Source organism: Cyprinodon variegatus, unplaced genomic scaffold (genome assembly GCF_000732505.1).
Source record: "Cyprinodon variegatus isolate N-32 unplaced genomic scaffold, C_variegatus-1.0 Scaffold364, whole genome shotgun sequence".
Lineage (NCBI taxonomy): Eukaryota > Metazoa > Chordata > Actinopteri > Cyprinodontiformes > Cyprinodontidae > Cyprinodon > Cyprinodon variegatus.
Genome location: NW_015150817.1, coordinates 639,523 through 654,915, shown reverse-complemented (window position 1 = coordinate 654,915; position 15,393 = coordinate 639,523). Strand labels below are relative to the sequence as shown.

Sequence of the window (15,393 nt, the reverse complement as noted above, 5' to 3'; positions counted from 1 at the left end):
TGTGATTGCTTATATGAACTCTGTGTGTGTGTATTTTAAACAATTACCTTCAGAAACATTGTACTGTATTTCTGCTCCATCAAGTGGGTGAAATGGGTCCTGGATGGCAGGATATAGTCAGGGTTGAACTGGGCTATCATCTGTTGAAACCCAGCACCGTCAACCATGGAGAGTGGCCTCATATCATAGATGAGCATCTGCAGTACTGACTCAGTCTGCCTCCTTTGCAGGAAGGGGTCCATGGTGCTTCTCTTCTTCGGACTGCGTGCATTTAATTTAAAATATGTTTGTCAGGCAGTCTGGCATAACGCTCAAGCTCTTTTTAATAGCAAAAATGTGCTTATAAAATGCACAATGTATGTCATTAAAACTGCATTGGCTTGAATGTTACTTGCATCTTACCGAGGCGAGTCAGACTCCGTTTCGTTCAACTCCCCGACGTGCTTTCTCTTTAAATGTTCGTGCATCACAGAGGTACTGCCATGATACGCAAGGTCTGCTTTGCAAACCTTGCAAGTAATCTTTTTATTCGCCATATCCAGGCTAAAATGCTCCCAAACTTTAGAAGTGTTGGTACGTGTACCTGATATTGACGCCACCATATTTGTATGTTACCGCTCAGAGACAGAGACACTACTGCGCATGAGCGACTCTCAGCAGAGATCATAATCAAGTGAGATGCCTCACTCTGTTGGAAAAACGCGTCTGGCGACAATAGTCGACAATGGTATTCATTGTTGACAATTTCTATCATCGACTTTTGTCGACAACGTCGACTAATCGTTGCAGCCCTACAAAACATAGAGAGGAAACCAACAAGAGAGGGACAAAATGTAGAAAAAATTATGTATGTCTACTCTATTAAAATGTCTGTATCTGTATAATGGGTCTGTTTTATGTGCTGTCTTCTCATTTCAAAGGGCCCCCTGCCTGTCTTTGCCTAGGGCCCCACATTTCCTAAATCCGCTTCTGCTGTGGTGGTAGGATCTCTGATCCTCCGGTGTTTTAGTGTTTATGTAAGTTTTCTAACTCGATAAACTCTGCTCCTCCACCTGTGCCCTCTTTCTTCAGTACTCTTCAATGAAGTGCAGCTCACTCGATGCTGTTCACTTGTGATGGTCCAAACAAGACCCTGCAGGTTTGGAGTTCAAAGAGGACACTCAATGAGTAGGTGGAGGTATATCACTATTACAAAAGTCTGCAGACAATGTAGGCTGTTATTAGCCTTGCTTTGTGTTGACATAAGATTAAAAACAGGCGTCATCCCTTTTCCGTTTACTTTGGTGTAGCTTAGATATCTGGTGTTGCCTTATCTTTCTGACAGTAAGGGAAGGCGTTTTCTCATACAGAGCATAAAGAGATTAAAATGTAACAACATACATAGCTTAGTGAAACAATGCTCAACTGCATTTTCTAGTTTTTAGAGCCATATATATATCAATATTTATTACGTTAATCACATTTATAAAGAGTACGTGGGGGGAGAAAACTGCTTTCTGCTGTCTGTGACGTCATATACAGTGAGAGTTCATAGCCTTTAATCCCTCAGTGGATATATTTAGTTTTGTTATGCTTTTTTTATATCCTCATCTACACTAGATTCACAAACTGTCATTTCAGTAAAACGAACTTGTGCTCCATTTCACAATTTTCTGCTTATTACATAAGCAAAGAAGCCTGAAAATCATGTGAGTGTTTGACCTTTTTCAGTAATTCCTCTCATATACACTGTGTTCCACTATGGACCAAATCTGGATAGGATGCATGAAAATGTTTTTTTCTGCAAATTTATAATGGATAAAGATTAACTCAAATTTCCTGTCATCTCAGAATGTACAAATGTACATGAAAGCTTAATCTTATTTGATTTAAGAAATTACTTCTGTGTCTAAAACCAGGATTTAAAAACACAAACATAACCATTCTTGCTTCATCTTGCTATATATAGTGAGGACTTTGTTGACTACAATTAACTTCCATTGATTTTCAACTCGTCACATGCTTCAACTCCAACTCTAAACCTAACCATTATTGGTGCACATTTAACCTTAACCTCAACTCACTTCTAACATTAACCCTTAAAGCAACGGTTACAAAAAACAAAACAAAGGGAGGAGCAGCAGAATGTCCTGACTCTGATAAGAAACCAGTAATGCACAGTCACACACATGCATGACTTGTCATGATGACTAATAAAAAATAAGTTAATCTATATTGTGCAAGAACAAGAACCCAGCATATCATTAATTATATTGTTTTTAAGATCTTAATTCCAGTACCTGAACATCTAAAAGCTGCTGGATATGAACATATTTATCCCTCTGTGCATTGTTTGCTATTCCGCTTAAATTTCTAATTATAGTTAAATTAAGCAACATACTTTTGTCGTTTGTGACACACAATAAAAATGTGTCAAAAGTCAGTGTCTGCCTAACAGCAGTGGGAAAATGTGTCTCACTTTAGCTATTGGTTGAATATACTTACCGGTCCACTAAAAAAAGCAAAAAACCAGCATCGACAACTAATGTGTCCATTTGCAAGTATTGTGTTTTTGTTTTTTTTTTTACTTCTTTTTGCTTAACCATTTTCATTTTGGCTTTATATATATTTTCACAAGAGGATCTTAAGACGCAATTATATTAAACAATGATGAAACCAATATTTGATGAAATTCTAAACAGCTGCACCAGCACTACGCTTCACTGGTTCTTAGTATAGAGAAGAGACTTGAAGGACAAGTTAACTGACTTTTTGCTGTGAAAGGCTAAGTCTGCCACACAGTAAATGCCTGATATATTACAGCTTTATGAGACTTCCCATTTTCGGATAAGTTTAAGAGACAACGGGGCTAAAACAAATAAAATAAAGCTCAAATTGGACACTTTCATCTCTCTTAAACACACAGCATTTAAACCCTCTAATTACTTTGACCCTTTGTTTTGGGCCTTGAGCTGGGGCGTGCATACATAGACACTAGGTGGTGCTTAAGCACTAGGAAGTTTGCCCTTTATCAACAAAAATGCCCTTTTGAAACTCGTTTTTATTTTTTATTTTATTGTTATTAATATTATTAAGATTTTATTGAGGGGCGGTTTTGAAATGATCTTTTGAAAACCTGAGCCATTAAAAACGACTGAACCAATGCCCCGAAATGAGCCACCTCCTTGCGCACACCCGACCAGCCTCTCTCTCTTCCTTTGTCACGTGAACTTGCGCGGTCGCCCGCAAGGCATGCCAGATGCACAGCATCATAGCAGTTCAGTAGGCGTCTTCAGATAGCAGGAACGGTCGCTGACAGGCTGCTTCTCCCGTGCCCCATTAGCCAGTTAATATACAGATCAAGCAAAATCATTTTGTTGTGCATTAAAATGTCTCATTCAGCAGCAGCAAACAAGCATTTTTGCCGACTGGTCACCTGATAAACTAGTTAGGCTAGATAAAGTTTTACACTGTAGCCCAAGTCAATGACAGATAACGTGAGGACGGCCACATAGGCTACAAATAATTTCGGTAGAGTTTGCAATTGCAAATCTATGTGTTAAGACAAACGTTTTCTGTTGTATAGGTTTTGTTAGGCAACATAAATTAACACATTTTGGTCTCTTTATTGTCTTAATTGTATATTGATTTAGTAATTGCAGCACAATGCCAAGAAAGGAGGGTTAATCGTATTGAAAAATCTTAAAAGCTGTTCACATTTTATTTTTAAGTGGTTTGTACAAAATCAGCAGGTATTAAAATAGCTATTATTTTGTAGGCTACCCTAAGTCATATCCACGTGACAAGACTTCCAGTCATGTTGCCCTAATAGCCCATTATTTCAACTAATGTGGCATATTTGTTAAAGCTATTATTATTATTATTATCAACATCATCATCATCATTATTATTGTCATTGTCATGATGGTTATTATTATTATTGTATTGTAGCCAGTCACACCAGGGAAGCTCTATACCATCAACATCTACCAGGACAGGAGATGAGGAAGAGTTCAGGGAAGACACAGAGACAGAAAAAGACCAGGATGAGGGAGACCACCAGGATGAGGGAGAACAGATGGGTGAGGGAAAACAGGGAGATGAGCCAGATGAAAGAAGAAGAAAGATGAAAGTAGTACGCTTTAGTCTGTTCTGTTGGTGGTGTGACTTTTTTCCATTGAAAACTCACGTTTAGAGAATGTTACAAATAAAAGTCAAATTTCATTCAACATGCGTGTGTATTTTTTTTTTAAATTAAGTGTTCCAGGTGCGCTCAAAAGTGCCCCCCCCCCTGAGCACCTGCCCCCCAAAATGTCTGTTAACGCCTCTGGCCTTGAGGCGTTTGACAAGTAATAAAAAAAAGAAAGGAGCCCAGACAAATGTTTTCCATTCTGCTTTTATGTCTTTGTCTAGGGTCACAATAACAGTGTTATGGGACAATAAATCCGCATGAAAAGGGGGATTTATGACTGTTTTATGTATTAACAGATGGGGGATTTCTGATGAGACTGCTTTATGAAAACAGGAATTATGCAGGATAAGGTTGGCTTATTGATCAGGGTTGGGGAATAAAATGTATACTTTTAAACCTTCTAAAATAATGCAAACACAATCTAACATGTTTTGATTATTATTTTGACTTTAATTGATATTTTTAAGGATTATTTTGTACCTCTGTTGATTTAAATTAAAACATTAACTTTTATGATTATTATTGCTTGTCATTCTTCTAATTTTAAATGAAAAAAGGTAAAAAAGTTAAAACGACTTTTGTAAAAGACATGTTTTTATAACGTTGTCTTGTAAGGTTCGAAAACTTATTTTGTTAAACATGGACGGTGATTCATCAGGTACAGTCTTCTCAGGTAGGAAATATTTAAGAGCTGACATGAAGAGAATCATTACTATACAGGTCTAGGCATGAAGACTATTATTCACACCAAAAACAGATTTCCAACTTCTATAGCTTGCAGGAGAATTCTAGTCTCATCATCGTCTTACGGAAATATGTTAGACGTCTGAACAAAAAATAGGATTATTTCCAACAGGCCCAAGTCACAAGAGATAAGGTTTACTGGAGAGAATTTTTTAATATATACTGATCTGTCATTGTGGGATTTCACCTGCTAGTACTAAAAAGTGCCTAAAATATCAGTAAAATTATCAAAACAAACAGTTGCTGATCTGTTTTTTTGAAATTACAATTGATAAATGGCAAAGGACAAAATGTGTGAGAAGGAACATTTTCCTTACCAAAATACAGGCTTACAGGACATCATCTAAGTTTTTCTGAAAATGTTTCAAGATATATTACAGGGGTCTGTATATCAAATTTGACAGCTCTCACCAGACCAAACTGAAGTAGGATTGCTAATGTTTTTAAGCATGTGGAGGCACATTGTTCTAGGCCCTTCCAGAGTCACACTTAACTCGTTAATCATGTGCTTTGGTGTGAGTGATTTACTTGGCCACATGGATCACAATGACACTGCTATTACACAATTTCCTCAGAAAGAGTCTCAGGATAGGGTGAAACCTGCATGAGAGTTGAAAATGTTAAATGGTGGCCTTCATCTTTTAACAACTACGCCTTCCTTCAACCTTTGTTCACCCTTCTGCTTTTTAACAGAGGAAATATTGTCTGCCTTGTAACTCATGGTTCTAATAACAGAGTTTGTGATGCATTTGGTAATGTTAATTAAAGTGCATACATTGATCAGTGTGTGTAGTTAAACACCAGTACTCCATGGCATACTCATGTTTTGCAATATACAATGTTTAAAATATATATAAAAGGTTAAATGGGTGTGTCTTTCAGGGATTCATCATGTTCCAGTTGAGTCCTGACAGAGTTTACTGCCTTGGATGTAGAAATGCAGGTTAAAGAATGGTTGACTTAAAAAGAAAAAGTGGTGTGATGAATCTCCCCTTTTGGAACTCTGAGTTTTTAGTTTTGAGTTATTCTGTTTTGTTGATCTTAGGTTTATTTTCCATTATATTCAAGCAGGCTTTAGTTACTCTGTGTTACCCCCTTGTGCTTGTTTCCTTTCCCCTTGGCTTCCTTCTAGTTAGTTCCACTCACACCCGCTCCACATTCAGCTCATTAGCCCATCCGTTGTTCTGTTCCCCTTATATACACCACCTCTGCAATCACTCAGTACTGTTTCCTTGTTGTTTTTAGTTGCTTTCTCGTCTCCCCACTTGAGTTTTCCCTAATTTTTTATTTTTTTTTGGTTCTTTGCATTTGTGGATGTATGCCTCAGTTTTTTTATTAAGTAAACCAGAACTCATCTCTGCTTCACACATTGCTGCATTTTGGATCCTCAAGCAACCTCACCCCCATTGTTGACAGAAGGAACCAGCAAAAAGTATGGACCCAGCAGAGTTGAACATTGAAGGAAGCCTGGAGGACTTTAAAAAAAATCTCTGGGTCAACATCGCCACTCTCAGCCCACCTTGGAGACGGGTAAGCGTGACTACACAACTTAAAAAAAAAAAAAAAAAAAAAGTTAACTCCCCAAACTACTCTCCTGTCAGGTCTAGGGTTACTGGACATTTTTGAGAAAGTGAAGTGGAACCAAAAGGCTGTTGCTGCTCAGCTTTTTTAATAAGACTCCTCCACATATCAACCTATTACAACAGCTTATTCAGTTCACTTCCCAACTAGGTAACTTTTCCCTGTGGTTTCACTTGTCACCTCCATGACCAAAAAAAAGCTGGCTTCAAAAGTCGGACCCGGGACCTCCCATTGTTGACAAATGGTTTCACTGCTTACCAGTCTCAAGAGTCACACTTGAAAAACAAAGCCTGTGGAATTTTGTTTGTGTTGAGGAGATGTTTTACAATGTTGTGACAGAGTAAATGCTGCTGACAATGGGCCTCTGTGGTATCCATCCTTTGTTTTTTTATGGTAAAGCCTTTTTCTGAATATATTTTATAGAAGAGAGGATAAGAGGTTGGTTCTTTGAAGTTTTTGATAGTCCTTTTCCTTGTATAACTATTTGTTGGGTTCCTTTACAGTACATTTTTTTTTCTTACCTCGTATATTTTTTTTTCTTACCTCGTACATAATCCTTTGTGGGGTTTTTTTTTTTTTTCATGTACAGTACTTTGTCTTGCTTCTGAGCTGTGCTGTATAAAAATTGCTTTGCCTTTTGAGGCTCTCATATGTGTAACAATGCATTATTTTTTTCATGGTAATATGCGGTGATGAGTACCACTTTGCATCTACCCTTCTCTGCTGGCAAAATGGTGGCTGGAAAAGTGCAGACATTTGGACAAACATTCAACTGCTGCTGACTTAGAATAAGCCTAAGGAGATTGGCCTAATGTGCTTAAAAACAGTGGTAGTAACGATATAGCTCACTCTAATGGGAGCTGCTGAAATTCACAACTAGCGAGACAACTTAAACTTCAACCTTGACTTTCTGGTACCAAAGTTGGATTAATTCTTAGCGATGCTAGTAACCATGGTAACGTACTCTGAACAGTATACCTACTCCAGGGCAGGCTAGCGTTCAGGATTGATCTGAATCCTAAAAAAAAGCTCCACCCAGGAGCCAATCAGCTGTTCTGGAAACAAATCAAATAGTTAAAACAAAAATGTTCTTGACAAATTCAGTAGTTTTGTATTTATTTGCTACTTTTGTTAAGATCTGAGGACAGGGGAGGACAACTGGAACGTCTTAAAATGACGTGGGGATTTCAGTAAAAAAAACAAAAACACAAAAAAGACAGGAAAAAAAAGTTATTCTACTTGTAGAAAAAAAAAAAGTGTACCTTATGAGGGTAACTGGCCGAGCTAATACAGGCTAACCTATTTGATATTGAGCACAGTTAGCCACAGACCTACCAAGGTCTGCCCTTTAAACACTCATTTTGCAAACCTTGTTCATCATAAATATTTTTTTTTTGTTTGGACAAACGGGTCAGTTGTCCCAGGCAAAAGTCAGAAAGGGGCCCTAAATTGATTGTCTGAACATTAAAAATACAGGCAGTAAAAGCAGTTTCTCTGAAGATATTTGTAAATAAATATATATACACACACACACATTAGGTGTATGTAATATGTTTCCTTTTCCCCCCACATGAAATGCTTTGACCAGGACAACAGCGGGCTGCAACTTTTAAAGCTTGTTTCATTGCAAACTAACAATGTCAGATTTTCAGAAGTCCGGCGCACAGAAAACAAAAGAGAAGAGAAAGAGGGAAGATGACAACAAAAGCATGAGGGATGTTATGAATAAATATTAAAAATAAACTAATGATGAATCTGGAACGGAATTAAAGAATGATGCCCATTCAGGGCCAGGTAAGAAGCAATGCCTTTATATATAAGTATAGCATCCGCTAGCTAGTGTAAGGGAGAAAAACACCTTTCTTTTACAGAAATGCTTAAGCTTAACGCCAAAAGAGCAGAAAGATGGAAGAGGTCCAAAAAGCACGACAAAAAGTAAACTATCTCAGAGATGGCAAATGTGCTAGTGATAAAAAAATGAGCTAGTATTAAAATCTACCGTACCTGCTCCAGGTAATTGTTGCATTTGGACTGGCATCAGCCTCACAGGTAAAGCTCTTATCTTTCATTGGTCCTTCAAAAATTTTCACCTCCAAAGGTGGATCTGTAAGCCCAGAAGAACAATTTTATTGCTGTGATCAAAGGAAAGGAAATTCTGTTACTAATGTAAGTAAAATAGTTCTAAGCTTGGAGAAAAAGTGCATCAGAAAAATCAGCTGTTGATCAAAATTAAAAATTTTATTTTAAACACTGGCACACAGTGGCTGATCTCAGTTTAGCACAGCGTTCTTGCAAGCATAGTTCAGTGTAGCAGGTTGTTACGCTCCACAAACTCACCATAACACTGAAAATCAGGCTAATGAGCTAAATTTTTTGTGAGCACAAGGGCCCTAAGATTGACATTTGGGCTTCCTTGTCAGGACATTTCAGCACAGATGCTGGTTAGGCTGAAACTGTAAGAAGTACAATCGAATTATGTCAACACCCTGATGTTCAATGAGCGTAACGGCAATGGAAACAGTGTCTTTAAACATATTTACCTCCTTAAATGCACATACAAATGAGGAAAGTTCTGTGAAAATCATTCGCCGTTAAGACTGTTATTAGTTTGACAAGGCAGTCAAACATATCTCCCCCAATCAAAAAACATATGTCTTTTATATATAAATAATTCCTGTATCAAAGCCTATTTTCATATAATAGTCCTACTATTGATGAACTGGCAAACTCAAGCTTCAAATGAAGCCTTTAAATAGAGTAGTATAATTGAAAATAATCCGCAATGTAATGTAATATTCAGACCTCAGGGTTTACTTGGAGCACATTCTCAAGCCAGATGCTGAGTCTCCTTCTCTTTCAGAATAATAAAAAAGGTAAGGTACCATTTCAATAGCATAGCTGTCTGAGGTATGAAAGTGTGAATATTAAAAATTTTGCTTGTAGTTGGAACTGTGTGCTCATAGTTCAAGCAGATAAATCTAGTATTATGTAAGCCTATAAAAATGCTCTAACAGAAGACAAACTGTGAGATTTATTGCCAAGTCTATTAAAGGAGAAGTTCGGTTTTTTACACTTTAAGCCCATTTTCTGTAGTGTCCAGGATGAAATCGAATGATCGACACCAAAAGTTTGACGATTGGTCCTGTCTCTGCTTTTTGGCTCATTTAGAATCACCCCCTGGCTGCTTTAGAATGGCTAGCATAGAGCATGTCCGATAATGTCCTTAAAACAACCTTAAACGTTCTTTTTTTTAAATATGCTACTCACCGTGTCGTCAGCGCTGTTCAATGACGTTCCAAAAAAAGTTTCGTGAAGAAAAAACGTTCCTGTAGTGTTTTATTTAGCATTTTGTAAATCCCATTGAGTTCTGTAGGAATAGTCAATATTCCGCTGCCACCGGAAACGGAAATGGGGCCTGTTTACACAGTTGTAGTCTTTTCGCTTCACTCTGTGTACTCCGACGTCGAGAATCAAGAATCCACCTTTCGTATTCCATTTTCAGAGTTTTTTAAAGTGTTTAACAGAGACGTTAGCACCTCGACGGCGGAGTACACAGAGTGAAGCGAAAAGACTACAACTGTGTAAACAGGCCCCATTTCCGTTTCCGGTGGCAGCGGAATATTGACTATTCCTACAGAACTCAATGGGATTTACAAAATGCTAAATAAAACACTACAGGAACGTTTTTTCTTTACGAAACTTTTTTTGGAACGTCATTGAACAGCGCTGACGACACGGTGAGTAGCATATTTAAAAAAAAAAGAACGTTTAAGGTTGTTTTAAGGACATTATCGGACATGCTCTATGCTAGCCATTCTAAAGCAGCCAGGGGGTGATTCTGCATGAGCCAAAAAGCAGAGACAGGAGCAATTGTCAAACTTTTGGTGTCGATCATTCGATTTCATCCTGGACACTACAGAAAATGGGCTAAAAGTGTAAAAAACCGAACTTCTCCTTTAACAGAGAAAAAAAACCTTTTCAAAAAACACCCAATAAATATTTATTCTTTCAGACATGAAATACAGTCCAAGTCTGTTGCAGTCCAGGTGAATAAAGTGAATAAAGCAACAGAAAAACACTGCTGAGACGAATGTGGGAAAACACCTATGGAAATATTTTGGGTGAGTTCACGTTTCCAACAAAAACAGATGAAGCAGTTGTTAGGTTTTACATTTGCTAAGTTGAGGTATTTCCTTGGCTTTCATTTTTTTGTAATAGCAGGTCTCTACCCAATTGGAGTCGAAGTCGCTTCATGTCCACTATAGAAATCATGAAAGGATGTCTGAATAAGTCCAAACAGTTTACTAAGAAAAACCTGATGATGTAAGGATTACTGATTTTTATTTTTTATTTTTATGGGAAATGCTTGAACGTGGAAATAGGGATGGATTAGGGAAATGCTTTAATGGTGAAATACTGTCACTATTATAGCAGAACTGGCAACGAATAGAGATAAAGCGTATATCTACTGTGCACCAGGACATGCATATTGTGCAGTGATGGCAAATGTACTTTGTAACCATTTTATGTCATAGTAATCTAAAGAGCGTTACATTACATTTAGTATTCATTAAAAACCTAATGTCATATCATGGCAGCTAGACAAAGAAGGAGAGGAATGAGAAAACAGCTCTCAGAAGCATTAAAAAAACAGAAAAACTTGAATAGGGAGAAGGCAGACAAGTGAGCAATGAAGAAAAAATGTAAAAGGCAGTAAGTAATTTAGAGCAGTCTATCAAAATTGGGTTGTAAAGACACACGGAAATGTTGGCCTTCAAAATGATTACTAGCTCCTGGTGATAATAGAATAGAATTCAACTTTGTTGTCATTCCACTGTCATAGGTACAGAAGAACGAAATAAATTCTCTGCATTAAACCCATCTCCTTGGGGAGCAGTGGGCTGCCATTGTGCAGCACCCGGGGAGCAGTGTGGGGTTAAGGGTCTTGCTCCGGGACCCAGAGTGGCAGTGGGGGATCAAACTCGCAACCTCAGGATTCAAAGCCCTATGCCCTAACCACTAGGCCGCCACTCCCCATAAAGATGATAGGCTACTGTTGTCTTCCAACTGGGCAGACTGGGGTCCTCATTTCCAAAGAAAAAGCAGCAGATGCTGGGTTCAGAATAAGTTTCAACATCTGGCTCTAATAAAAAAAAATATGCAAATTTGACCATCTTCCAACTCTAAATGGTTTTGACTACTGACAAACAAATGTTAGTTCACAGTAAAAAGTTTGTTTGTCTGACCATCTTAACCATAATCTGTGTAACACAGTGAAATGCAAGTGTGTCATTGTATTGTGTTTTGCAAAGACCCCTTAGGGAGTACATAGTTGTGCCCTTGAGGAGGATTATTGGAGTGAGTTTGCACTTCCCCCATAGCCACCAACCCTGGTATCAGCAGTGGGCTAAGAGTATTTATATTGTACACTAAATGAGAGTAAATGCACTGTGAACCCTGATCTTACAAGTTCAGATCACTTTGTATAAAATGGGTTCTCTGTTTGCCACACCCTACACATCTCTTTTTTCATAAATATAACAAACTTGGTAAAGCAAGCACAATGTTCTACACATTTATAGAACATTTCCCCAATGCAGTGTTATATCCAATGACTTAATATTTAATACCCATACAGAAACGCTACATTATGTTATACAATAACTGTTTTCAATGCTCACTATATTGGGAGCGGAAAATATACTGTATAATTTATTCAAATAACTTTCAAGCTGTCATACATTGTTCCTTGAGTACACCCCATTTTTTCTTTCAGTTATTTGATGTAGTAATGGGCATTGTTGAACTTTATTAACTAAATCTGTACCGTACAAAAATTTGATCGAAATAATTTACCCTGGGAATGATCACACAATCATCTATGGTGTGAGGGATTGCTGTCATGTCAATGAGTCAATGGAATTATCTGGTTTTCCTTAGATATAAAACTTTGAACTAATTTTACCATATGATCTGGTTGAATTGTCTATGTAAAGTGCCTTGAGATGACGTGTCAAGAATTTGCACTATAGAAATAAACTGAATAGAAATTAAATTGACTCTCACATGCTTATGATATGGTTGTGGCCAAGAGTTGGTTAAAGTAAATGCTGGACACCAGGTAGTCCAAAGATTGTCTGCTGAGAGTTCATAAAATGGTGGAAGCAAATTGCGGAAGACCCAGTATGTCTATAGAACAATACAAAGTACCCTGCAGTCCAGTTCTTAGACCAGTTCAGGATGCAAGGCCGGCATCTGAAGTGCAGTATAACATAACTGACCAAATGCCAAAATATGATGAAAAGAAAGCAGATACTAGATGAAGGATGCCAAACTGTACAATTAAAGTCTTGTGACAAATCCAAAATCAACCTGTGCTTTGTGCGACACTAAAACTGCTTTAAGGATGTTCATAGAAAATGAATATATATTAAAATTCCAAGCCCAAAGTCTTCTCAAGCACAAGTTCCAGGCAAATTCCAGATTCAAGTTCATTTTCCTAAATAAAAAGTACAGTAATGTGTTGGAACTTCCATGACTGCTGAAGGCAAAACTGATGTTTTCAGGTAATTGCATACACAATAGTAGCCATTTAAAATTTCCCCACTTTCCTTGATGGGCACTTCGGTGGACCCTTACAATTCCTTTTTTTTTTTTTTTTTGCTGGGAGTTGCAGGGGAGTAGGCTGCCATTTGGCTGGCATTTGACGGGGAAGGGCTGCTATGATACAATAATGCCTCTATTGTGTTGACAAAGGCAACTTACATTTCATCTCAAAGTAAGTTTGATCTGCTCAGGTTAAAAGCTAAGCTTCCTTTTAGTTCTGCCTAGCTGTAGGCGTTCCATCTCCAAGTCACTCTACAGTTCTAACACCACAGCATTCCCCCTGGAACTGTTAAATCTTGCAGTAGTTGTCAGGACATGACATGGGTATCAAGATACTTTCTTTGAAGCCCATTTATGATCAAGAAATCCCCACTGCCAGGGGAGGATCAAAAAAGAATGGCTCCCAAACTGCAGAACTGTAATCATAGTTTCTTTATAGCATCAAAATGTATCTCCAACTAGTGACATTTTAAGTGAGAAGCTTCAGCTGCTCTTATGGTGCAATAAGGGACAAAAGTATGCAAGGGTTTGTAGAAGTAATTCACAAAAGACACTATTGTTGTTCTGCATTCTGTGAAGAGAAGGTTGGAGTCCTCCTTCTCACAACCTTCAAGTATGAAGCGTATTGAATGACAGGGTCACAGGAAAAAAATGTTTTCCCATCAACTGTGGCCATCCTAACCAATACCAATGCATACCTTACCAAACTCTAACCCAATTGACACCTGTATCACACTCATTCTGATGATGAAACTGTACAAATGGTCCTCACTCTGCTTTCTATATAAGTGCATACACACACACATACACACAAGATAAATACTTTCTTAACAATGTATAACACATTTTTTATGCAATCAGTTCTTCAGTGCAATACATATTACTAGCATTTTATTTGCTAGTAATATGCATTGCACTGAAGATATATTAATCAATGTAACTGATCAAGGTCACTTTATCAATAGCTACGTTTACATGCACAAAGTTTCACCAATCCGATCTTAAACTTAGTTTATCGGAAATTCCCAATCTCTGTTTTCATGGAGACTAAATAACCTATCAGATAGTGATGTGTGTATACAGTACATGTACGCAGCATTCAATCAGAGTAAATTATTTGAGCAGGCGCTGAACCGTCTAATCTTCCGGTTCAATAGCAGAAATAGAAACGGCATGTTTTGTAAATAAACGCGTACTTGTCCACTCATTCTAAACTTTAGCTAGTCTTTGTTCATGTCCCTCACATTTCTTTTTCTCCAGTTGTGTCTTATGGCCCTTCTTCGCTTCATATTTGTGTTTTTGGTGGTCATTAATTAAGTTTTGGGCTCAGCAGTATGTTAATTTAGTGCTCCTTCCTTCCACACGTTGCATTCATTACCGCCTCCTCCACCAAGCAGGACCAGAAGCAGTGGAGGAAGGTTAGTACAGAAAAACAAGTCATGATAAAGTTGCAAACATGTGCTGAGGAGATCTTCTTACCCCAAACATCTGAATGGATGTGTACATGGATTCCAATCAGAATGGTGATCGGATAAAAGCTCGTCTCGCATACGAAATTTAATTTATTTCCAGCTGGACTGAATTGAAATAGAATCTTCAGCCTGACATTTTAAATGAAACATTTTGGTATTAACAGGCCTTTAATCTGATTATTTGTGTCTATTTAAAGCTAATGTAATGTTTGGAGTTTCATGTTGTGATGCATTTCATAAAAAATTAGTTCTTCAGGCTTTTCAGAATAAAGAAAAATGACTCACCTTTAGATGTACAGATAATGGCTCAAGTAAAAGGCTTTGTCTCAAATTTCTCCGGTAAAGTTCTCTCTCAAGGGGATAATGTTTCCTGGGAGGACAAAAGAGAAGCTACCCAAAGCATTCCCATCCGTCTACAATTGCTCCTTTCGGAATTTCTGTCCTGTAGATTGGTTTGAAAATACGTTCAGTACGATCGCATGAGTTGAACCAAGATGAACCACTTTACTTGGAGTATAAATCTTTTTTTTTTCACAATTAGCACTGAATGGGTGTTTATGTATTTAAAGATAGAAATAAATATTCTCAGTTTATTCAAATGTATCAATCAGCTTGCAGTATCATAAAAAAACACAAGCAAATTAATAAGGAACAACAAAGTAAATCTTGAAATAAAAGTCAGCCCAGAAACTATTCACTTTTCAACCCGTTTTCAGATTTCTAAAAGTAATGTTAGTCTCCAATGCTAAAATGGCAAGAGATTAACATAACTTTATGACCATGCTCAAAGTCTCCTCCTCCTCCTCCTCCTCCTCCTCC

The 15,393-nt window shown here is 37.6% G+C and overlaps 1 protein-coding gene across 2 annotated transcripts in view; it reads right to left on the bottom strand.

Moving 5' to 3' along the window:
- The window catches only part of LOC107092063 (poliovirus receptor-like), a 47,110-nt gene that overhangs the window by 23,753 nt on the left and 7,964 nt on the right, over window positions 1-15,393 (bottom strand). For both annotated transcript variants that reach the window (XM_015386344.1, XM_015386343.1), the window contains exon 4: window positions 8,501-8,600. In XM_015386344.1, the coding sequence (XP_015241830.1) occupies window positions 8,501-8,600 (100 nt within the window). The remainder of the gene's footprint in view (window positions 1-8,500; window positions 8,601-15,393) is intronic.